Here is a 26,244-nt window from a genome sequence, read left to right as displayed (position 1 = left end):
TAATGCTGCTGTAAATATTCAAGCACAGGTCTTTGAGTAGATGTATCATTTTATTTCTCTTGAGTAAATACTTAGAGGAGGGGTTTCTGGGATTTAGTGCACTGTTTTCATTGTGGGAAATGAACATAATCTAAAATTTATCATCTTGGGGAGAGGTGATTAGGTTTGTTTGTTTGTTTATTTTAACAGAGGCACTGGGGATTGAACCCAGACCTTGTGCATGTTGAGCACGTGCTCTGCCACTGAGCTATCCCCTCCCCTACCAGCTCAACTATTTTTAGGTGTACAGTTCAGTAGGGTTGCCTATTCACGTTATTGTGAAACATCTCCAGGACTTTTGCATCTTTCAAAACTGAAACTTTGTACCCGTTAAACAACTCCCTCTTTCCTCCTCACCCCAGTCTCTGGACACCACCGTTTTACTTTCTGTCTCTATGAACTTGTCTACTGTAGGTACTGGGTATAAGTGGAATTATACAGTATTTGTCTTTTGTGACTGGCTTATTATTTCACGTAGCATAATGTCCTCAAATTCTGACACATGCTACCTACACATCCTCAATGTAGCATGTGTCAGACTTTCCTTCTTTTCTTAAGGCTGAATAAATACTATTTTATTGTATGGTCACACCACATCTTGTTTATCCATTCAACCAGCCATGAATATTTCGGTTGTTTCACCTGTTGGTTACTGTGAATAATGTTGCTATGAACATGTGTGCAACTATCTCTCTGAGACCCTGCTTTTAATTCTTTTGGATATATACCCAGATGTGGGATATATGTTGGACCATATGGTAATTTTATTTGTAATTTTTTGAGGATCTGCTATACTATTTCCCATAGCAGCTGTACCATCTTACAATCCCATCAGCAGTGTAATTCAGTGCACTCCTTTGCAGTATTAAAAATGTAGCAATGCACAGGTTTAGAGCTCAAAGAATAAAAAGTAGTCACAGTGATTGAAAAGATTTAGACAGACCAGATTCAGGAGACAAAGATTTTGTGCAGTAACTCAATATACCAAATAAGTAATTTTCGAAAATCATAAGTGTTTCCCACCACACTTCTCCTTAGTAAAAAGCAATGGGGGTATGACAGTGAGCTCCTAGGTCAGACACTCTAGGTCCAGCAAGGGTCTCTTTTGCTTATAGCTATGGTACGTGCATATATGCATGCTAACACCAACATCCACTTTCTTCTTGCTAATATAAATCAACACAAATACAAATTGTCATCTATGAGTGTGTGCTGCCTGTATAAATACAGCTTGTTTAAAAATGAGAATTATTTCCAAAGTGACTTCTGAGGATTTGCTCAGAAGGCACTGACTCTACATCCCTTGTCGTTTGCAGGGGTAGATTATGGGGCAAGATGAACCGTCTTACTGAGGAGGGGTTTAATTCTCTAAAATTAATGTTAGAACCAAAGAATTCATTTCAGACTAACATGGTGGTATGCTGCTAAATGTTTAAGAAACAAACCAGAAAGCCACACAAAATCCCTGATTTGTAGCTTTGGCTGATTTTTGTCATGTAAATATTCCCACCATGGCCAGTTTCACTATCAATGTGAAGTTACTGAACCCAGAGTTGGGAAGAGATGCAAGCAACTGACTCTCATGAGGAGTACTGGCTGGATCCAGCACACCACTCCATCCATGATGACAACAGCATAGGCTTCCCCATCCATGCCCATCTCAGACAGGGAGTCTGAGAATCTATGAAATTATTTTAAAAATTAATTGTTGCTTTACAGAGGGTGCCTATGGCACAGTCTCTATGGCTACATAGTACACTTGCTCTATAAAAATCATAAATGATGCTTTGAGTCAGAGAGAAAGATCTCTCAAGAAGCCACATTAAAGGGTGACTGAATCACTATAGCATGGCATTTGATAACTTTATGAGGTGGCTAGGATACTTTATTAATGAGGAAATCGAGGCAGAGAACACCCCAGTGTCTTGTCCAGGAGTCAAAGTTCCATCTCCCAATAGAGCATTTTTTAACTTCCCCCTGTTGTCTTTAGTTATTGTATTACTCGATTACAAATTCTTTTAAATAGACAAATTTCCTTTAATGTATATTTTTAATACGGCAGCAAGACAAGATATTGCCTTTCTGTAAAAAACATAGCATCAAACTCCTGGTCAGAGTAGGCAGTGTCAGAAGCCCCAGGCACGGTTCATTTCATGCTCAGAGGGGTCCATGACTGGGGGGAGGTGCGGGAGTGAGTGGAGAGAAGTGGAGAGGGGAGAAACAGGGCTGGAGCAGCATGGGAGCTTCTGTCTAGAGTCGTCTGGGACATCTGTTCCCAGCAGTTTGGCTGGCTAGGTATTCTGAGATGCTCTCCCACTGCAAAACATCTAGAAGAAATAATTATTCTGGCTTTTCTGTGCTCACAGGAGGTAAGGGAAATCATCAAGGGCCAAAACCAAGCAAAACCAAAAAGAACACCTTAAAACCCCAAACTCCAAAACACTAAAGCTAGAGAAGAGATTCCCACTCAAGCTGGGATTCAGAATTAGCACTGCAGGGGAGACTGGGCCACGGACCTATGGCACCGTCAGGGAGGTGAATCTGAAACTCTGCGATCTGGCCTGGGACGCAGGGGAGTAGGAGTATTTCTGGGTCAGCACTGCTCTCAGATCCCAGGATAAGCCACGCAAATCTGCCTTGGAGGAAAACATCTTCAAGTAAAGCCCCCAGATCTTTCACAGATTCAGATAATTTTAAGAGGATCTTAAATGCATAGAAAAGACAGATCACAACGAAGACGACTTTTAGACCAAAAGCAGACTTTTTAGCAAGACAATGGGAGGCAGAAGACAATGGAATAATAACTCCAAAATGCTGGGAGAAAATAACTATCCACCTAGAATTTCACGACTGAGGTTGAAGTGAAGACACGTTCTGATAAACAAAAAACTAAGGATTAACCCTTGGCAGACCTTCAGTCAAGGGACTTCTAAATCATCCAAAGAACCCCTTTGAGATGCAAGGTATAACTTCTAAAACCTATAAACACACTGATACCCAAATAAATAAAAACAGATTCTTTTTTTCTAGGCAAAGGAGAAAGTCTTTTGCCTGGATGTGCTTGGAACCTGCTTTCTACCTCTTAACTTGACCCAGAGAAACAATCTAATCACAGACGTGGGGTGGTCCATGGCTGTGGTTTACCACAGTCCCTTCAACTGGATAAAGTTGATTGTTTTAAAAACCTCAACATATCTGACTTTGCACTGACCAAAACCACAGGGTGAAAAAAAAAAAACCCACAGGATGATTCGATACTGTTTCTGTTTTATTGGGTTTAGGTTCTAGTGTCTTGTTCTTCATTGGCTGTTTTTCCAAGACGGGCAATTTCCCAACGAGAAAGTGACTATTGAAAAGAAAAAGATGATTATCTTGAGAATAAAACAGGGCCAAAAACTGTCTAATTTGCACATCCTTCTCCAATATATCCTGGAGATTAAAACAATTTAGAGCAATAGTTCTCAGCCAATGATGGAGAGTTTATTCCTTCAGCTCTTCTTCTCCCAATATTTTCTTTTTAAATACAATACTTCCACATCATTGTCTGAGAATACATTTGGGGATCTTGAGATTCCCATGAAAACACAACATAAATCTGCCTCTTTCATCTGCTTGCAAGTGTATTATTACACGGTTGTATCTGTGAATCACTATTAATGTAGACAGCGCGAGTCTGCTTTCCATTCAACTGTTTATACATGAGTCATGTTTATTTTATTCATGGAAATGCATAATCGGTAGACATTTGTTTTAACAAGGCTTACAGAAAAGTTTAAATAACCAAATTGAATTTATCCTCTGAGATACTTAATTGTCTGAGGGGAGTAGGTTAAGACAGATGCCATAATGATGCTTGAGTGTGCATTAAAATTGCAGAAGTGCTCTCTGTCTTACAATTCTACAGAGGTGTACGAGAATCAGGATTGGAGTGTGCACACCATGGCTTCGTGCTCCAGGGAAGGACCCTGACCCCGTCATATTCTCTCTCTCCTTTATTTTTATTGCAGGTGTGAGAATAGTCCTTTGTGTGAGGAATCAAGGGTTAAAGCTCAGGTGCCAAAGAGTCTGAGTTGTGTGCCAGGGACACAGGAGCTTTCCGGGAACACCAGCCCTTGAACCTGAACCCCTTATGGGAAGCTCAGCTGGGGTGTAGCTTCAGCCTCCTGGGGAGGAGGCATCCCCGTATCCTGGCTGGTTTACTGCCAGACACTGTGTTCTTCCCCGGTTCCCTCTGCTTGTCCTTTCACAGCGTAGCTCTTTCCAGAGGCAGAAGGATGGCCCCTTTCTATTTATTAATTATACATTATCTTCCAAATTGGGCCACTTTCCACTTCATTTCTCCCATTCACATCTAGGAGACCTAGAATCATTGTCTTCCAGACGCTCTGCTTGTGGACAGGGAGTATGCCACCAGTCCCGGAAGCAGCCCAGCTGGAACACTAGGGCAGATGAAGAGGGTCCTTCCTCCCACAGCTGCTCTGCCCACCTGCAGCCACTGCCCTGTGAACCCTCATTCTTTGTAAGACCCCCAACTAGAGCCCCGAGTGGACCTGGAACAGAGTGCTGGCACGTCCTCCCAGGGATCAGCTGACAAAGAAGACCTGAAGGACTGCCTTGCTGTGTTATTTCTTCTTGTTGCTTTTCCCACATGAGGTAACACCACGGTAAAACTTAAGAACTGCTGAAGTTACAGGTAGCTGGCGGTATCTGATGCCTTCAAGAGATCCTTAGTTAAAGGACAGGCTACTGGGCTGTCTGACTCTAAACATACAACCAAACACAAACAGGAAGATCTTGAAGCTGTGCTGGAAAGCCTTGTCCTTGTAGCTGGTTTCGAGTATCTCAGAATAAGTTGTGTGCATACTGCCTGTCCTCTGAGGCAGAGGAGAATTTATTCTTTTTCCTCTTCTCAACTTTGGCACTACTGATATTTTGAGATTTTTTTGTTTTTTAAAAATTGGCTTATATTTTCTTTTTTTCTGTTTTTCAAATGAAGGTGTTAGGTAGTTAGATAAGTGGGCGCACTGGGCTGATAAGGTGGAGGACAGGGAGGATGGTCTGGAAGATGGTGATATGCCCGTCTTCAGCATAAGGGGCTTTACTTTCTCTGGATGAGTGCCAGCAAGAAACCAGTTGGGACCAGATGGCTGCAACTGCATGGTAGTGACAAGGACCTAACTGGACATGAACCAATACTCACTGTAATGTAATTAGCACTGTGGCTTAGGAACACTCCCCCCCCACCGTGGATTTTCCTGTGTGCATGATGGGTAAGGGGGCTGGGCATGACTAAGCACTCCAGGGGCAAGAGCCATCAATCAATTAAGAGATCGTCCCTAAGGGAGGGTATAAGACAGAGTGACAAAGACCGGAGCTGCTATCCTCTCTTGGATCAGCCTGCCTTCCGCTCTTGGACGTATACTTTTGCTTTGCTAATAAAATCTTAAAAATTTTAAACTACACAATGCTTTTGTCTCCCATCTGAATTCTTCTCTTCTCTGGCAAGATGAGAACCGAGGCCTTCCCCTTTTGGGGTAACAGAGGCACTGGGGATGGAACCCAGGACTCGTGCACACTAAGCATGCACTCTACCACTGAGCTATACCCACCCCTGAAGTTGATATGTTGAATAGATAATTTTTTACTGTGGGGGTTGTGCATTGTCAGATGTTTAGCAAGTGTGAGCAGAGATTTCAACAGACTGGATATACGAAAGAAGAGTATGAATAAAAGACCATGTATAGAAGTAGAACTCTGACCTGCAATCTGCAGCAACTAGTGTAGGAAGTCAAACCACAACTGCTGTTAACAATCGGCCCCAATTGGTCGGGACTTCACAATTCCCAGTTCCTCTAATTTCTGCCCCAGCTTCCAATTTAGGACCAACTAGAGAAAGCCAAACATGCTCCCCTAATCAGTTACACAGGGTGCGTCCAGCTTCCCAAGCTGACAGCCTCCAATCAGGGTTTATCTTGAAGACTCCCCTTTTTTTGCACTATAAAGCTTTTCACTCCTCTGCCTGCCTTTGAGTCTCTGCTGAATGCTAGAGATGGTGGCTGACCCTCCTGCTACCATGAGCTCTGAATAAATTAGCCTTGGACATAAGTAACACACATATGGTCATCTCCATTTCCTGGCGCACAGCTCCTAAAACCCTTAGAGACTTTAAAGTGATGGGTTGTTTTGTATGCTAATGAGATGACTGTGCTGGGGCTCCTGGAGAGCCTCGGGATAGGGACTGGTTGCCAAGGAAACCAACCAGGTGATTAAAGGGTAGGAATTTTTAGCCCCACTCCCTAGCCTCCAGGGAGAGGAGAGGGGCTGGAAGTTGAGTTAATCACCAAAGGCCAAGAATTCATCAATCATGCCTCTGTAATGAAGCCTCCATAAAAAAAAAATTCTAGCCAAAGGAGCTCAGAGAGCTTCCAGGTTGCTGCACACATGGAGGTGCCGGGAGGATGAGTGCCCAGAGAGAGCATGGCAGTTCTGTGTCCCTTCCAACAGACCTTAGCTTACACATCTCTTTCATCTGGCTGTTCCTGGGTTGTATCCTTTGTAATAGACTTGTAATCTAGTAAGTAAACTGTTTTCCCAAATCATGTTAGCTGTTTTAGAAAATTATCGAATCCAAAGAGGGGGTGGTGGGAACCTCCAGTTTACACCCTGTTGATCAGAAGCACAGGTGACAACCTGTACTTGCTATGGGCATCTGAAGTGGGGGCAGTCTTGTGGGACAGAGCCCGTAACATGTGGGCTCTGTGTTATCTCCAGGTAGATCGTGTCAGAGTTGAACAGTTTCAGGACATCTAGTGGGGTATCTGCAGGAACTGGAGAATTGCTTAGTGTGGGGGAAACCTGCACAGGTCTGCTGTCAGAAGTGAGATGCTGGTGTGAGTGTAGAAGAGTGGAGTTTTCCTTTATAGCCTACTCTTGCTCTCATTTGGATGGTTTTCATATAGTTCCATCATTTTTGTCTATTACATAGTTCTAATGAGTTAGAAGATATGAGTAGACACAGGAGAGCTAAATTTTGACTGTACAGAATGGCAAGGTCAGAAAGAATGGGATGTTGTTTTGAGTTGTGAGGACAGCTGGGCCCATGATTGGGGGGGATTTTTAGTTGTTGGAGGGGTGGAGGGAGGCGAAGAAGAGCGACTGAGTGGTGTATACAGACCATTTCATGTTGTTTCCTTTATGCAATGATGACTATTAAAATTTAAGAATCCTTATTTATACTTTCTACCAGCATATATACACTATTTTATATAAAATGTCTAATCTGACCCTCACAAAATTTTGTGGATAGTCACAACAGAGGTTTTGAATTCCAGTTTCGAGTATAATTTTATCCCTGGTGGAGGAGATCAGCTCAGAGCAGTTAGGGCACCCACACAGTGTTGCATGGAGTCAAGGAGCAGAGGTCACCACCCAGCCACCTCCAGCATCACCGCGGTCCTGTACTAAGACCCTATTCCTGGATATCAGTACCAGCAAAGCCTCATACCTTGATGTGTAGAGCAGATGACTGTGAGTTCTTGGCTTGCATCTCCCGACCGTCTTACAGGAATCAAAAGCTCCCCGACATCCTCCTCTATTTTGTATTCTGCCTCTGGAATATAAACTGTTGACTCTAGGAAAGATGGAAGAAGATTTTTCAGCAAGACTTCAATTTGACTGGCAATACTGGTGGTATTTCATCCAAGCAGAAATGCACATAATCTTTGACCCCTATATTTTCCAATATGACTAACTATATGAAATATAGTAAGAATAGGAAATATTTATCATTAAGTGGAACTGGAGAGGCAGTGGAATTGAGTTTAGGAGACCCCTTTGGAAAGGTTAAAAAGATTATCTAGCACTAAAATGGAAAGAGAAATCACAGAATTTTGTTGCCTTTTTTTTTTTTTGAGGTCACATTTTAGGTCTTCTAAATGAAGTTCACAGATTTCTGCCCTTCTTTCACTTTTAGTGCTTTTTTAATGCTTTTAACAATCAGATAATCTAATTCATTACCATAAAAATATTTTTTCCTGCTTTATTCAAGAAACATTTGATTCAACATTTATTGAGCAGATACCGTGTGTGAGATACAGGGCTGACTACTTAATATGCTGAGAAAAATAAGATAGTCATCCTGCCCTTAATTCTTAAAATGATATTCCCACTGACATTTACGTGTGTGTGTGTGTATGTACTTCTGTTATATTACTGTTCTCTGCTATGCAGTTTGGATAACTGTACACATATACATCATCAGAGCAGTCACTAAAATATGAATAGGAATACTGGTCATCTCTTGTTGATGGAATTACATGCACTATTTTTCTTTGGACTTTTCAGTGTTTTCCAAGGCTTTTCATTAAGCATGCATTCTGTAGTTAAAATATATGTGTTGGTTTAAAAAATAAAATTTTGAGGTAGGTTGTTCCTACTCAGTCAAGTGGAGACTCTCAGAGCTCTCCTCCACATCATCTATACACAAAGATTCCTCCTCTTGGTGATGGGAGCAAGAAGGAAAAGTATTGTAGGAGGCCATCCTTTCTTCTTTTGGAACTATTACTAAGTGATAACTCAAATTCAACGTTGAATTATCTAGTTATCATATGTTAAATCTTTTTCTTCTTTCTTTTCCTGCCTAAATTGGTTCCAACAAGTACTGCTCTCAGTCTCTAGGAAAATACCGGCCCCAAGTTACAGAGGAGGAAGACCAGTGATAATTTTCTTTCTGGCACTTTACTTAGCTATGGTAGTCTACTGTCTGCACATCTCTCGATTCAAAAGGTTGTCATCGGGGAAGAAGCTAAAAGTAAATTAAAGTTATTACTGTCTTGCTATAAAAATAGATACATTAGGATGAAGTTATTCAGTCACATGCTCTATTTTCTCATTCTGGAAGATCTGTTTGCATCTAACTACACATCCAAAGCCCATTGTATTCTTCAAGACTAGCTCAAATCCTGCCTCAAATCCAAAAAGCTTCACTGCTTAGAATGATGGTGATCTCTCTACTTTCTTACCTCAGAACTCTTACTGTTTTTGCCATGTGCCCTCACATTTGGCTTTCCTGATGGATTCGTGGGTCTAAGTGTTGTTATCAACAAAATGGATCAGATACCTAGTTCGTTGGGTGGTGTGGGCTGTGTTTTCTATTTTTGTCTGCTGGAGAGCAAGACCCATAGAACAGTATTTCTCAAATTGTGTTTCAAGAAAACTAGAACTCAGAGATTTTAAAGGATATTCTCTGGGGACAACAAATTAAAAAAAAAAAAAGGTCTATAGTCTAGTTTGGGAAAACTGGTTAAATAAAGTTAAACAGGTTTCTTTATAGGAAGGTTTCTCAGAAACCTTGTAGGCAATGTGAATTATGATGCTTCAAAACAGGGGAGTTACTTGAAAAGTTTCTTAGGCTTATTTGGGCCATGTAAAGTTTTCTAATTCTGCTGTAGAAATTCTATTATATTACAGCTTCTGTTATGCAGTTTGGGGCACGTTAATACAGAGGATTCTTTGTAGATCCTTGTGGCATTTTCCTAAGACTTCCTGAGAGTGAAGTCATGTACTTCTGGGCAATACTTGAATCACTTCAACTATCTTGATAATTAATGTGTCTAATTAAAATTCATATAAGAATGCTAAAATCTTCTTTAAAGGACTATTGTTCTACTTTCCCAAAAAGGGGGAGCACATAGCACAATCACTGGCTAAAGTTTCTTTTTTTTTTCCCCTTTTTAATTTCCCTGAGGAGAAATTTGCTGAATGAATGAACCAATCAGTGAGTGGAATGAACTGATGAATTCAAGAATATGATGCACAACTCTAACAGAACTTTGTGGAACACATGCTAAAATTAATGAGTTGGCTGGTTCTCAGAGGCCACATCTAGGGCAAGGGATATACGAGGTCCCCACCTGATCTGGTGGGGAGCTTCCAGAAAACTGTGAGAAGATGGTGGGCCTGGAATGAGCCCACTTGGGGGCAAAGCTGCGCCATATAGAGTGTGCGGAGAACTAACGAGGAGGACTTAGGCATTTGTTAAAGGAAGGTTGGCAAAGTCCTGTCTATTTCAATTTTCTATATCCCTTTTCAAAAACCCTACAAACAAAGGAAGAATTACTGCCTTGAGATGATTTACCTAGCTTTAAATCTTGAATGGTATGAACATGTCCAGTGGCTTATGGAGCCTGGGGGAGCTAAAAAGGCCTGAAATGGACCCGGAGCCCATCCTGGTTAATAGATCATATCAATAGGAGCCACATACCATCTTCAGGGTCCACAATTTCAACAGTTGCCATTTCTGGAAACTCCAGTGCAGCCAAGATAGGGTTCGTCAGAATGATCTGGAAGGTCTCTGAAGCTTCGTATTCCTTGTCAGATAGAATTCTCACTCTCCACGTGGCTGTAGTCTGTCCAGGATTGAATTGTACCCGTGTCTCAGCCTTTTGTTTAAAATCTTTACCTTCTTTTGCAGTTTCTTCTTTGGTTACAATGCCTAAACAAAAATCAGGGACTATAAATATAAAGCCAAGTGACTGAAGAAGAGATGTTCCTTCACAGTGGATTCTATTGTTGATGAAAAGCAAATAACACAGAAATTGCTTCTTTTAATGTTCCCAGAAGATACTTATAAGCTTTGTTTTTCAATTGAAGTACAGCTGATTTACAATATTGTGTTAGCTTCAGGTGTACAGCAAAATGATTCAGTTTTTTTATATATATAAATAACTTTCTATATAAATAAATATATATAATTCAATTATTTTCCATTATAGGCTATTATAAGATATTGAATACAGTTCCCTTTGTTATGCAGTAAATCCTTATTGTTTATCTATTTTATATATAGTAGTTTGTATCTGTTAATCCCTTACTCCTAATTTATCCCACCCAACACTGTCCCCTTGGATAACCATAAGTTTGTTTTCTATGTCTGTGAATCTGTTTCTGTTTTGTATATAGACACATTTGTGCTATTTTTTTATATTCTACATATAAGTGATATCATATAATATTTGTCTTTCTCTGTCTGACTTACTCCATTAAGTATAATATTCCCTAGTTCTACCCATGTTGCTACAAATGGCATTATTTCATTCTTTTTTATGGCTGAGTAATATTCCATTATATATATATATATATATATATATATATATATATATATACACACACACACACACACACACACACACACACACACACACCACAGCTTCTTAAGCCAATCATCTATTGTGTTGTTTCTATGTCTTGGCTGCTTTAAAAAGTGTTGTGATGAACATTGGAGTACATGCATCTTTTTGAATTAGAGTTATAAACTCTACTTTTGGCTTAGACAATGTATCTAAGCAGAGGGGCATGAAAGTGAGAGGAAAGCGGGGAAGGAGGAGTGACAGAAGAGAGAGGACAGAGAACTCTTCAAATGTTCACTGAGGGCATTTGATGTGCCAAGCTCTGCCAGGTGCTCGGGATTCAGAGGTGAGTAAGAAACTGTTCCAGCTCCAGAAAGCTCAGAGCCTAAGGGAGAAGATGCTAGAATGCAAACCCCATGGAGGCAGAGACCTTTGGCTGTTTGGTTCACTGATGGACTCTGAGTGATTACAACGGTGCCTGGCATGGAGTAGGGAGTCAGTAAGTATTTTTTGAGTAAATATTTTGTATCTGATCATTTCAATTTCTGCAGCCTCTGGAAGAATAATTCTAGGGTATTTTCCTCATGCAGATCTTTAGTCACAGTGGCTTGATTTTTTAAAAATGTGTTTACTGATTTTTGATGGTGAGAGATTGTTAGTAATTTTCCAGACAAATAAGACACCGTTGGTGGGAACAGACAGATGGGTATAGATTTGAATACTGTTAGGAAATAGGAAGCAGCAATGTACTGAAGGAACTGAACAACAACGAAACAGTGTTAAAAATACCCAGTGTGAGATACAAGGGTGGAAGGTACTAGCCCATCAAAACTGAACCAATCCTCCCCTCTTCAGGGAGTGTTCAGCATTCTAGTATTGTTTGGTTTTGATTTATCATCCCAATGAACACCTAACGGAGCATGGATACCCGGGTTTCATTATAAGGTTTAGACTCTGCAGTTGTTTGAATGTGTGAAATCAACTATTATGGCCTGACACCAGCTATTGTGAAAGGCTTTATATAAAATGAGATTCAGAGCCCCTTGTGCCATTTCTGGTCTCATTCTTAGAGAATCTGACATCATGTAAAAGATGCCCAAAGCTCTAAAGCATGAAAATAATTTCCAGGATAGAAGAGCTAGCATTGACTTTTCAAAACTGCTGAAGAAAGCCTTAATACTAGTTTGGCAACTGAGAATGGATGTTCAATTTGGAAGAGCCTCCCTGTTGACATGGAAAAGATAAGGAAGAGGAAGGTGTGTCCTCAGCCACAGTTATTTATTTATTTTTAAAATTGAAGCATAGTAGCTGTTACAGGTGTACAATATAGTGATTCGCAATTTTTAAATGTTATACTCCATTTATAGTGATTATAAAATATTTGCTAAATTCCCCATGTTGTACAGTATATCCTTGTAGCTTATTTTGTACCTAATAGCTTGTATCTCTTAATCCCCTTCCCCTACCGTGCCCTTCCCCCCTCCCCTCTCCTTGCTGATCACCACTAGTTTGTTCTCTGTATCTGTGAGTCTGCTGCTTTTTTGTTATATTTACTAGTTTGTTGTATTTTTTAGATTCTCCATGTAAGTGATATTATACAGTATTTGTCTTTCTCTGACTTACTTCACTTAGTGTGATGTCCATGTTGCTGCAAATGGCAAACTTTCATTCTTTTTTGTGACTAATGTTCCCTTGTGTGTATGCATATGTGTATATGTATATATATAATATATATATGGCATCTTCTTTATCCATTCATCTGTTGATGGACACTTAAGTTGCTTATGTACCTTGGCAATTATTAACAACGCTGCTATGAACATTGGGGTGCATGTGTCTTTTCTAATTAGTGTCTTTGTTTTCTCAGACATATACCCAGGGGTGCAATCGCTGGGTCATATGGTAGTTCTAGTTTTAGTTTTTTGAGAACCCTCCATATTGTTTCCCACAGTGCTCGGCAACAGTTTAAGTAGAGCTAGGTGGCACTGGTATATAAATTGTGCAGGCAAGTGGCCATTAATTTTTGGTGACTACCGGCTCTGCGCGAGGTGCTGAGGCTGTAATGCTGGACTAGGTACAGCCACCACTACCCCTGAGGGGTTTGCAAGTCTTTGGGGGAGAGAAACAGGTGATTTCAGTTCTGTTGGATGAGAGCAGTGAAATACTAGTGGTCGTTCACATTTATTGAGTATTCATTGTGTGCTAGGGACTCGGCTAGATTTGATTTATACTCGTTATCACATTTAATCCACAAATAAATCTTGAGATGGATACTTTACAGATGAGGAAATTGAAGGTCATTAGTGTGTCACAAAAACCAGAGTACATATCTGAGCAAGAGTCCAAATCCCACAGTTGTTCTGTCTTGTCTTGTTTTCTCCTAGATCCTGTGCTTGGACTACTAACCCCGGCATGGGCTGGGGAGAGGCGGGAGGGAGGGCTTCCCGGAGCACTGAGTAAGGTATTTTGTAGATACTGCGATGTTGCTGTGGTTTTAAGTAATATTTTATAGAATGAAAGAGCTGACTGTAGTTCACATAACAATAAATATTGCTTGACTATAATATGCCCCACGCTGTTTTGGGGGGTTGGCCATGACCCAGGATGTATTTCCTGCCCTTATGGAGCTGGAAATCTACCGAGGAAGACAGGCAGTGGACAGACGGACATATGATGCGTATCAGGGATGGCGAATGCCATGGAGAAACAATAAAGCGGGGCACGGGGAGAGGGCACACGGGGGTGCTGGCTCAGATGAGGAGGTCCGGGGCCACCTCCCTGAGGAGGTTAGTTACTCTACAAGCATCCAGACGGTTCTGGGCAGAGAGACAGTTTTTTTCCCTGAGCCAGGCAGTATATGAAAATACTCAACATAATAACCCAAATCTTTGCCCATGAGAAATTCCCAAGATAAAGAATCGTGGACACAGAACCTCCCAAGAAGAAAGAGGCCATGTTTCAGCTGAAGTTCCTGACAGCAAGTTCCACTGTGTGTTGATAAAGTGACCTGCGGGTAGATGGAGGCTGAGGGCCGCGTGGGAATCAGGGTGTTCTCTGGCTGGCCTCTTCTCCTAGGGGAACAGTCCTGACTCAGAGGCCCTGAGCCTGGAGAGGAGATGGGGAAAAGCATGCCTTTCCTTGATTGTCTGTTCCCAGCCATCTCTTTCCTGGCTTCTCTCCAACAGCCCTGATAAGTTGGCAGGACTCTGGACCCCAAATATCTGATAAACTCAAAATGCTCATTTGTAAAATGAAGATAACACGCTGCTATCTGTCTTCACAACAGATTATGAAAATAATGGCAAAATGATGAGTTCTGGCAGCTAAAAATGTTATAGAAATGAAATGCATTATTAGAGCAATTATCACTGATTATTAAAGATGCGAATGAGATGTATTATGTAGGCATTACGTATCTGTTTACCCCAAAGATGCACAGTTTTTTGTAGAACATAGAAACATTTCCCACTGTTCATATCTTGGAGGAATTTATAACCTAATAGCAGGGTTAAAAAAATTACACATTATCAAAAGAAAGAGCTGCAAATAACACAATAATAGGTCATGTACTCAAATAATTTTTCAAAAGAAACAGCTAGAAATAAGCACAATAATGTGTTATACGCTTAAAAGCAATTTTGAAAGAAACTGAGTGATGGCTATGAAATGTTTTAATTTTCCTGTAGTCCTTTGAGTTGAAAAGAAAAAGAAAGGGGAAAATAGAGACAGAGGATAAAAAATTGCTGTATATAAGCCTGTAATTCACATGGCATGAAAACCATGGCAAAATTTCACACACATTTTTTTCAGAAGTTTTCTCCAATCCATTTTTGATTCTGTTTCAATCCATTCTCTTACAGTAATCTTTAAGCCTAAATTTCATGTTTCCGTTACCTTTTGCCAACAACCCGTCCAGTTACTTACTGATAAAAGATGTTTCTCCGAGATACCCTCTGCGTGTGAGGGTCACTTCCAAGACCATGGAGTCCTCATCCACGATGTAGTACTCTCTCTCCAAAGCGATCCAAGCCCAGTAGAGACGGAAACGTTGATTTGTTCGCTCATTTCCTCCTATAATTGACGGGGATAAAAAAGATGGATAAAATGAGTGACTGGGGTTTGTACTTTGCTTCTGAAACCAAGGGTTTTTTAAAATAAGGCCTCTGCTGACGGTCAACCTGGCCCCTTACTGGGGCTGTGTACTATGAACAAATTGGAAGAAAGAGCAGAGCTGGGCGTGCTTGAAGCTGCAAAGAGCCACTCGTAAAAGGATGTTCATATAGGACTCTGACTCAGTTTCAGATAGGCCAATGTAATAGATATCAGACACCAGAGTGAGCCCAGGACAGATCATTGTGTGCAAAGCTTACAGCAGAAAGCTTTCCTGACCGGTTCCACTACTACTGAACCCCTACGTCAGATCAAGCTTATCCAAAGGGGGCAGAGTGTGGCAAGAAAGGAGGATTTGTGAGGTGAGTAATTTAGGAAAAGCTGGCGCACTGGGGGCAATCTCTGCCACCACCCGAGAAGGCTGTGGGCATCAGGTGGGCCTGCCATCTTCATCCCCAGCCTGGTGGGAGTGGGCTTCAGTGAACCTCTTGGAGAGCTGACATGTCCTGCTGCATACATGACTAAGGCGTTCCTGAAAAATCTTAAGTGATCTAGGCAGGGAGAGAGAGTAGACAGGGCTACATTTGGAAAGTACTGGGGGGAAAAGCATCCCAGAGAGGAGGAGAAAGAAAGCAGGTGTGTGGACCAGAGGTGGTCATCCTCCCAATAGGGCCGATGAAGAAGGCAATGGAATCTCAGCAGAAAGGAAGCTGGACACTGACCTCCAGATTCCACAGGCTGGAAAGGAGGAAAGAGAAAAAGGACTGCAGGTGAGGGAGCTCCAGCAACAGGAATCTTCAAGGAACTCATGAAAATAACAACTAAAGAAAGTGTGTCCTTTAAATAGCTGCCACCCAGGTGCCCTGGCATCCGATGGCAATGACACTTCCCATACCAGACTGTGCTCTATCCCCCATCCCTTCACTCTCTGGGGTCAACCCTGAAAGGGCAAAGCCTTGCTAGGAGGCTGGAAGAACCACGGGCATGGACAGAGCAGAAGTTGGTCCCTGTCCCTCCTCCCCCCACCCCTGCTTCCTTTCTGCCCCTCCCCACCTCCATATCAAAAGTTCTGGTCCATAGCTATAGAGAAGGCTTAACACAGAACAAGTTCTGAGATTTGGTTATTCCTTGGGAATTCCAGTGACCAGATTGACACTGTGTTTTTGATTTAATATGACTGTAAGATGTTTTTATCTGAGACTCGTCAGAAAAGTTATGTAACCTGCCCAAGTCCTTCCTCCCAACCACCACCATTGAATAAATGTTAAAAGGACATACAACTAAAATTATAATTTCATTACGTCACCAGTCATGCTCATTTGGCATACCAGGACCTCACTGATGGGTGCAAATTTCAAACTTCATGTTTACTCTCCATCTGTCTTCTCTCTCTCTTTATAGATCACATAATTAATATTATTGTTGATATCCTAATACAGAAAAATGTAAAACAAATATCCTAGAAATCCTTCTATGCAATTAGAAATGAGATTGGTCTTGTTTCCAGTTTGAAACCACTTTAATTCTTCATGTATATAGTCCTTTGAATTTTGAAATCCTGAGTCAAAATTATACTGTATGTTTACTTTTTCTTTTGTGTCTTTTTCAAACTTCTTTCCCATCCTCTTTATTCTATTCTGACAATCACACTACAGAGTAGAGCAAATAGTAGTCTCTCTGTATAACTAGATGAGCCATTTTGGGCTGTTGAAGTACCCTGACCAGGTCCACACAGGGTAGTGGTGGCCCTGACCAGACCCCAGTTCTGTGACTTCTGACCAGGGCTCTGTGTCTGACTCTGAGCCGCCACTGTGATGAGTCGTGGATCAATGCAACTTAAAAACTTCACAAGGAAACTGGGCAGAATCTTTCACAGTTCAGATCCTCTGAATCAAAACATGCATAATAAAAAAGGCTCAGAAATAAAGACAGAAACACGTTCCCACCCCAAATGTAGCTAATTTGTCATCGAATGGTTAAGAGCATGGTCTCTGGAGATAGATGGCCCCAGATCTGGCTCTGCCACTGACCACCCACGTTACAACGAGGAAATGACGGTGCCTCCTGAGCAAGGATGCCTGGCTTTTCTGAAGTCAGGGAACACTGAGGGGGAAAAGGGGTGAAGACTGTGACTGCGCCCTCTCCAGGTGGAGGCCAGAGAGTGCTGCTTCGGCCTTGGCTGTGCCCCCCACAGGCTTTAGCCGGGATCACTGCACAGGCACATCTCCCCCCATGCCCCCTCCCTGCCCCTATCCCCCTTCATCAGCAGGCAGCCAGCTGATGCATTAGCAGCTACATTCCATGTATGAGAGGTGGTTTAAGGTGTAATGAATAAGAGTAAAGATTCTGGATTGTATGAAAATTCAATTTACATAAGTCAAGGACATTGTGTAGCTGATGCTATGTATGTACTTCAAGAGAGAGTAACTGTTGAAAAGACAGAGAATTAAACTTTGAGGACAGTTACATTTGGGAGCCAGTGAAGGGAAAACAGGTAACGGAATAGAAAATAAGCAGCGTTTGAGTTAGTTTTATCACAATGTGGAAGTCTGGTGTAAAACTATCTAGAAGTCAAAAAAAGAATATTTTCAAACATAAGTATAATCTTTCTATCAATGGATAACACTTTGTTTTTCCTACAGCAAACTGGCATAACTATTATTTGTTAAACTCTAGGGCAGGGATGTTCAACCTCATTGCTACTGACATTTGGGTTGGATAATTCTTTGTCATAAGGGGCTGTCCTGTGCATTGTAGGATGTTCAGCATCTGGCCTCGCTCCCTACTAAATACCAGTGGCAGTCCCTCCCAGCTGTCCCTCCTTCCTCCAAGTTGTGACAATAAAAAATATCTCTGGATGTTGCCAAATGTTCTTCAGGGAGAAGAATCATCTCTGGTCGAGAACCACTGGTGTAAATGAAGTTAAAGGATTTTATTGCATCTCTGATAAAAATCTCTGTTTCACACTTCTTTTGTGTTTTGGGAAAAGAATGAAAGAAAGTTTGAATTTGAATAATCAAACACTCCCCATTGATTTTAGAAGGTAGCCTGAGCACTGCCTAAGTTAGTCTGAGGAAAACGAGAAGAATACAATATTAAGTACATTTAAATAATTTTTCCTGTGGAGAGAAAAATCAGAGTTTACAAGCTGGGGACAAGAGCTATTTAGTGGAGTCTGACTTACTGTCACCCTTTTTCTGGGCAGGATTCTGAAGGGGAAGCATCAGGTTGTCTGGTTCAGAAGGGAAGACCTGAGGCTCTGTCTTCTCACACATTATCTCAGTGCCTTTGTCCAGTCCCTCCAGCTCTGTTCCCTCCTCTGTAAAATGGCGTTAAGGACAGAAGGAAATGAAGCATGGTGTGTGAGATGCCTTGTAGGTAGGGGAGTGTGGGCGAGTGTGACTTTTATAGCTTAAGCTATTATTGTTAAGTGCCCTATTTTCCTTCATGTAAAAGAAGAATCAACTTAAAAAAAAACTAGAACAAAATTGATGTCCTAATGTTCTAAAAAAAGAGCATGAAAACATAATCAGAGAGACGAACAAAGAAGGACCAACATGCACCAAATATCTGTATGTGCCAGGCACTGGGCGAGGCAGTATAATCTGCCTAAAAAAGAAGCCATAGAAAGATAAAAAGGGAAGGCAAAGAAGATGGCAGAGACCAGAGTCAGGGAGGAGACACTGACAGGGCCAGGTAGGACGAGGAAAGAGTCTGAGTGTACAAAAAGGTAGATTTTGGAATAGGAATGACTGAGAAAGCAACTATTGCAGTAATAATGAAGAAAAACACCCAACTGCAGAATTTCTAATTTATCAAATTTAAAGGGCATAATGCATTTATAGTTCACAATTACATCCCATTAGGTGAAAAAAAATAGAAAAAAATATACCAAGTATTTTATCCAAATACAGTATTCAGGAAGATTTAATTTTGATGCAAATTATTTACTAATTCTAGTTACCATCTCTTCTTCTAAAAACACAATAATTTAAAAATTGAAAATAAAAATTTAAAACAAAAAAGATTATATACTGCTAAAGACGATTTTGAAAACACATCTAATAAATGCTGATGCTCAGTTAGGTAAAATAAAATACTGAATGGTAAAGCAGCAGCCATTGTCAAGTGTCAAATGGTTTCTGACCTTAAACTTGGAAAAAGATTTAATAGGATATTTGATCTTAAATGTTTAATAATTACCCAATGAAAATGTAATAATATATATCCTTATGTTTTCTACTACTCCATGCCATTATCAAATAGCTTTATTGTCATAAGCATTTAGCTTCCACAACTACTAGCATAATATAACTTGATAATGTATTTGAATTCCATAAGCACCTATTCATCATGCATTTGGAAACAGTACTCATGAGTAACAGTTGTCACTCAGTGTCAGTTAATGTCATTAGTCAATTGGAAAGTGTTCATAGTGCCTTATGGTGAGGAAATGTGCTACTCTGACTTCTGGCTCGATGTGCAGAACTCCAGCTGCATGTCTACAGATTATAAAATAATGTTTCTTCTTCAATAGTTATAAATTCAGAGAAAAGTATGTAACTTGAGATAGAAGAATTAGCAAATTGGGTAAGAGAAAAAGTCAAATTGTCTATCAGATGGATCTCTGTTTTCTTTCCCCTAGCTGTCTCCCTTTGATCTTGGAGTTGTGGGTAGCAATTTCAAAAATGTGCTCTGTTAGGTGACATAGGCCACATCCCCTTTCAGCACAAGGATATTTATTATTCCACTCCCAGTTCTTTGGTGTCATTCACTTCTGTTCAGTGATTCCTTGGCCTGCCTGATTCTCTCCCTTCAGGGCCTCAGTGGCTATTCACATCCCCAGGCTGGGAAGGAGAGCTGACTCCTCTGGGAGTTTCCAACCCCAAAGGTTCCCGTCCATTTTCTTCTTGAGGAACAACGGGCTGTTTTGTGAAAACTCCCAGCTGGTTTCCCAGAAACAGGTGGGTGGGAACCCAGAGCAAACAGATAAGATACCTGTAGTCATTTCTCTTGTAGTGTGTCCTCTTAAGCTACGGCAATGCTATCTCCCCTGCAATGTTTCTAAATCCACTTCTGCAATCTTTGGAAATGTGGGGTCAGGTAGGGGAGGGACAGCTCTTTGCCCTCACCAGGTGGGCAGGTGGGGGCAGCAGTGGGTGGCAGATTTTGTGTGGTTTAAAAAGAGGTGTTTGGGATATTTTGGAGATGTCCCCAAACTGTCTTGATGATGTATTTGCGTCTCCATTTTGAAGAAAACAAACCCAGCATATTACAGCTATGGATAACAATACAAGTTTCCATACCCTTTTCTTCCTTTTTAAAGTAGAGTTTTTCAATATAAACTCAGTGGAAGCAGTGCAAAAAAATAAAGAACACAAGTTTTTCTTACATTCTTTTATAAGCCTCAGTAGAGGCACCATATGTTGCTTTTGACACAAAATAAAATAACGTAAAAACTCTCAAAGCAAAACTTGAGAGAGTAATAATAATAATCATAATTAAAAAGATTGTATTAGCATAAGTTTACAACTAGTAGGGAAGTAGAAATACACTAATTGCATGATCACATGCAGTGGGCATTTCTGTCTGGGAGTTGGGGTTCCATGCGGTTTAACTGGAAGGGAGAAACCATGTGCATTCTTACTTCTTCAGAGTGTAGAGGATTCAGGGAGGATGCGGACCATACTCTTCTTTCCAGAGAATGTAACACAATGTAATGTAATGTAATGCAATGTAACAAAATGTAAGGGAGAAACTTCCTATTTGGAGATCAGATAATCATCCTCATTTTTGGAAACAATCTAGACAGATGCAGACAAAGTAACTGGGTCATTTCATGTACTGAACTAAAGAATCTTTTTCTCCATTTTTATCTCACTCTGTTTTCTTTTGCTTCCCCACTGGAGGGGTAAATCTACTTGATTACTGTGCTCTGGGGCCAGGATGCCAGGGCTCTCTGTTCCCTAAGCAATCTAGCAGTTTAAATAAATTGCCCAAAACTGGACAGCTGCATGTAAATCAATGAAGTTAGAACACTATCTCACACCATACACAAAAATAAACTAAAAATGGCTTGAAGACTTACACATAAGACAAGACGCTATAAACCTCTTAGAAGAAAACGTAGGAAAAACATTCTCTGACATAAATCTCAGCAATGATCTCCTAGCGCAGTCTACCCAGGCAATAGAAATAAAAGCAAAAATTAACAAATGGGACCTAATCAAGCTTATAAGCTTTTGCACAGCAAAGGAAAGCATAAGGAAAAAAAAAAGACAACCTATATAATGGGAGAAAATATTTGCAAAAAGATGAGACTGACAAGAGCTTAATTTCCAGAATATATAAACAGCTCATACAACTTAATAACAAAAAACCAAACAACCCAATCAAAAAATGGGCAGAAGACCTAAACAAGCAATTCTCTATTGAAGACATACAAATGGCCAATAGACACATGAAAAAATGCTCAGTATTGCTATTTATCAGAGAAATGCAAGTCAAAACTACAATGAGGTATCACCTCACACTAGTCAGAATGGCCATCATTCAAAAGTCCACAAATAAATGCTGGAGAGGGTGTGGAGAAAAGGGAACCCTCCTACACTGCTAGGTGGGAATGTCGTTTGATGCAGTCATGATGAAAAACAACATGGAGATTCCTCAAAAAACTAAAAATAGACTTACCATATGATCCAGCAATCCTACTCCTGGGCATATATCCAGAGGGAACCTTAATTCAAAAAGATACATGCACCCCAGTGTTCATAGCAGCACTATATACAATGGCCAAGACATGGAAATAACCTAAATGTCAATTCCAGATGACTGGATAAAGACCTATGATATATTTTATACAATGGAATACAACTCGGCCATAAAAAAGAATAAAATAGTGTAATTTGCAGCAACATGGATTGACCTGGGGAATGTCATTCTAAGTGAAGTAAGCCAGAAAGAGAAAAATACCATATGATATCACTTATATGCAGAACCTAAAAAAAAAAAGACAAACTTATTTATAAAACAGAAACAGACATGGAAACGAACTTATGGTTAGCAGCAGGGGAAGTGGGAAAGGAATAAATTGGGAGTTCGAGATTTTCAGGTATTAACTAATATATATAAAATAGATAAACAACAAGTTTATATTATATAGCACAGGGAACTGTATTCAATATCTTATAGGAATTTATGGTAAAAAATATGAAAACAAATATATGTATGTTTATGTGAAAAAAATAATAAATTGCCCACAATGGAGTCATGATTTATCATTAGCTAGAAGACACAGATGCTGTGAATTCCAGCTCCACCCACCAGACTAATGGGTGAGATGAGGCAGCAAGAGGGTCGTGGTCCTCAGTATTCTGGAGAGCCAGTGACTGACTAGGTAAGCGCCACATCCAGGTGCATAATCTGTGCTTAGTCTCATTTATTTCTTATTCACGCTTCTGATTACAATTACAACTTACACTCATTTCCAAAATATTTATTTGGTTATATCTTTTTTTCTTTTTTGGTGGGGGAGGTAATTAGGTTTGTTTATTTATTTTTAATGGAGGTTCTAGGGATTGAACCCAGGACCTCGTGCATGTTAGGCAGGCACTCTTATTTGGTGCACTCTTAATGAAACTTTTCTTTCAGACATTCTTCCCTATCTTTTGAGACTGTTATGAGGATCAAACGTGATAATGTATGCGGAAGTTTTGGAAAAGTCTGAGTTTCTCTAAACCCAAGTTTGCAGGGATCTGAGTGGGAAGAGAGCCTTCTCCACCGGCAGAGGTCATGGAGGGAGGGGCATCTGGGCAGCAAGCTGGCCAGCTGGGCACATCCTTCTATTAGGTTAAACCACAGGAAACCATGTTTTCTTCAGGTCAAAAATGGCTATACAAAATGAGCAATTTTGTATAGCTCAACTGGATATGTAGAGAGGCAGCAGAGCACAGTGGGAAGGGACCCAGACTCAGGTCAGAGTGAGGCTACAGAGAAAACATATCAACGTATTATGTCCCAGCTCGGACAAACAATCATATTACTTAGCCTAAGTCAGTGTATCTTGACAAATTAAACGTGAGCTGTAAGCCTTCCAGAGCTCCTAGCACAGGTGAGGAGGAGAACGAGTTGTCCGGCAGGCACAGCAACGATCTGGGTACAGAGGTTCACTGGCACATTTGAGGTATGATCTTAACCTCGGCTGCATATATAAAGGAGTCCTTTCATATCCATTATCTCATGTGAAAATCCAATCAGTACGACAACCTTGAAGGGGAGCAATCACACCTGACATTACACAGATGAAGCACCTGCGGTTCAGTAACTTTGCCTCACCTGCGGTCACAGAGCTAGTCAATAAATTAAGAAATATGCAAAGCCCGCCCCGATCTGGGTCCTCTCCACCTCTCCATCATCTCCGACTCTCCTGCTGCCTTGGAATCTAGAAGCTAACTGTACTAAGCTATGCACGGTTTGCCAAGCTCGTGGTGCTGTTTCTGAAATCAGCTCTGAAAACCCTTATTCATCCTTCAAGGCCCAGATTGGGCATTGCTTCTTTTTTTAAAAACTGAATTACAGTCCGTTTACAATGTTGTGTTAGTTTCCTGTAGCCGAGTGGTTTGGTTATACATATATATATTCCTTTTCATTATAGGCTGTGACAAGGTTTTGACTATAGTTTCCTGTGCTGTACAGGAGGACCTTGTTGTCTATCTGTTTTATATATACTAGTATCTGCAAATCCTGAACTCCTAATTTATCCCTCCACCCCCTGGGCATTGCTTCTTGATGAAACTTCCCTGGGCAGTGGCTCACCTCTGCCCCTGATGCACATCCTTCCTTGGTACTGCCTCTCACAGTACTGCAGTTAACTGTCCCCACATCTGACTCTCTTTCTATATTCGGAGCCGATTGCTCGTATCTCTTCATCGAGCAGTCCCTAGCACGTAGCACGCTTCCCAGCACATGACTGGGACTCAATGAGTACCTGCTGAATAATATCTCCTGGAGGAAAAATCTGACCTAAATGTAGCTTTAGAGAATAAAATGAGCACTGCTAATAATTTAACCTATGTACAATCTGTAAATATATTACTTCTATGACCTTGTTTCATAAGAATGTGGCTAATGGTTTAAAAAATGTAGTAATACCACAGTATAAAGCCGGAGTTTTATTCTAGTTAGAAACAGAGCCAGGACCGGCACCCCAGGCTTTAGATTTTTAGTTTGCAGCTTTCCTTCCACAGAATACTTTGTATACAGGCTGAGAAACCCTCTTTTCATCTGAGGGCCCTATTCTAGAGAAATCTTTTTAAAAATGATCAAACGATGCTTTACATTTCCAGAGTACCTATTATTTAAGTATTTCCCCATGGTCCAGCATTCCTCTCATGTTTTAGAAATTGATCCCGTAACACTGGTCATGTAAGTTTGTGCTTGGTTGGCATTAGAAATGAGATAAAGAAAGGAAGGAAGGAAGGAAGGAAGGAGGAAAAGGACTATGTCTTTAAAAACCCTAATACACTGCACACCTTGGGAAGATGTGACCCCTTACCAAACCAAGCCCCTGGAGTTCCTTATAGGTGTCCAGCAACAGGGCACAGCTCCCAGTGGGGCTAGGCTAATGTCAATATCAAGAGGCTCTGAAATAGTGGGTGTAACACCCAGAATCACTTATTCTCCTAAGAAGAAACAGATACATATTACATCCCACCCCAACTTACATACCTAGTATGCTCAAAGAAGATATGAGACAGCTCCGAGAGACATTTGACTGGTAAATGTGAGAAAAGGAGGAGCCACCTGAAGGTCCACATGAAGAAAAGGAAATCAAAGGGAAGCCTTGTGTTCTGCTGATTAAAGGCCAGATTTTAGAGCCAAGTGTATGGACACACTTTTGTAAGTGAGCTTGGCCAAACCTTGGAGCCATCCAACAAACCTCTAAGTGAATGGAGGATGACCTCTGATTGAAGTTCTTCTTGAGGTTTGACAAAACAGTAATTAGGGAAGGAAGGTTGGAAGTTAAAGTAAACCACAGCCCAGCTCTGTAGTAATCATCTCCATTGTTCATCAGCACTTTACAAAAATGATCAAGCCAGGGAGCTGACAGATGTCATCAGCCTAGTTCTTGGCAAGCACATATCAGACGAAGAGTATACACTGAGCTTTTCTTTCCAGGGGAAGCATTCTACCTGTCAGCAATTCCTTTCTGCCAGACCACAAATCAGCAATTGCTACATAAATGAAGAGCTTCCACTCAACTTACAAACTCTCAGGTAGAATATTCATTTTCTCAAAAGAAAGATGCCTTTTTTAATAGCACAAGCTCTAAACGATGCCAGTGGGTTCTACCAAAGTGATCAAATGTCAAATTCATAAATCTTATAGGCCATTAAGGAAAATGGAAATTGAATGATGCAATGGATTGGCAAGAATAAAAAAATGGCAGAAGAGGTCACAGCTAATAGGTTCACGACAGACTGAACCCCAGATACTGCTTGTATGAATGGCAGAGGAAAAATCAGTTTAAAAATAACTAAAGATATATTTTATTAAAACACAAGTTGTTTTGAATCCTTTGGATTATATGTATTATTTTATGAATGATGCTGCTGCATAATTTGACATAGGATAGTATTATATAATGATCAGGGGACATTTAACATGGAAAGAAATGTTGTAGCACATACACGGGGCCAAACACACATGGGATAGTCTAGGTGTCCTGTCTCTCTGTGTCTTTCCTTTACTCTTTTTCCCTTCCTGGTGTGTGTGTGCACATGCGCACTTGTGTACTTTCCCAAAACTCCTTCTCCTCTTTCTTGTGCCTGGCCCCTCTCCCAGGTATCTGCCTCTCCTGTATTTCTATTTCTTTTTGTGTATATATGAGCTCTTTCCAGCTTCTGGAAGATTAGTTAGTATTTGTATACAATCTCTTTTTAAAATTTAAAACAGAAAGAATGATTATTTA

At 40.7% G+C, this 26,244-nt stretch overlaps 1 protein-coding gene across 1 annotated transcript in view; it reads right to left on the bottom strand.

Moving 5' to 3' along the window:
* Positions 1-26,244, bottom strand: part of FREM3 (FRAS1 related extracellular matrix 3) — a 74,575-nt gene that overhangs the window by 15,390 nt on the left and 32,941 nt on the right. Inside the window, exons 4-6 of the mRNA XM_072948258.1 lie at positions 15,090-15,236; positions 10,301-10,531; positions 7,544-7,669 (exon numbers count right to left, since the gene is read on the bottom strand). Coding sequence (XP_072804359.1) covers positions 7,544-7,669; positions 10,301-10,531; positions 15,090-15,236 — 504 coding nt within the window. The remainder of the gene's footprint in view (positions 1-7,543; positions 7,670-10,300; positions 10,532-15,089; positions 15,237-26,244) is intronic.

Source organism: Vicugna pacos, chromosome 2, assembly GCF_048564905.1.
Source record: "Vicugna pacos chromosome 2, VicPac4, whole genome shotgun sequence".
Classification (NCBI taxonomy): domain Eukaryota; kingdom Metazoa; phylum Chordata; class Mammalia; order Artiodactyla; family Camelidae; genus Vicugna; species Vicugna pacos.
Note: the sequence above shows the minus strand (reverse complement) of the source record. Positions and strands in the feature narration are given on the sequence as shown.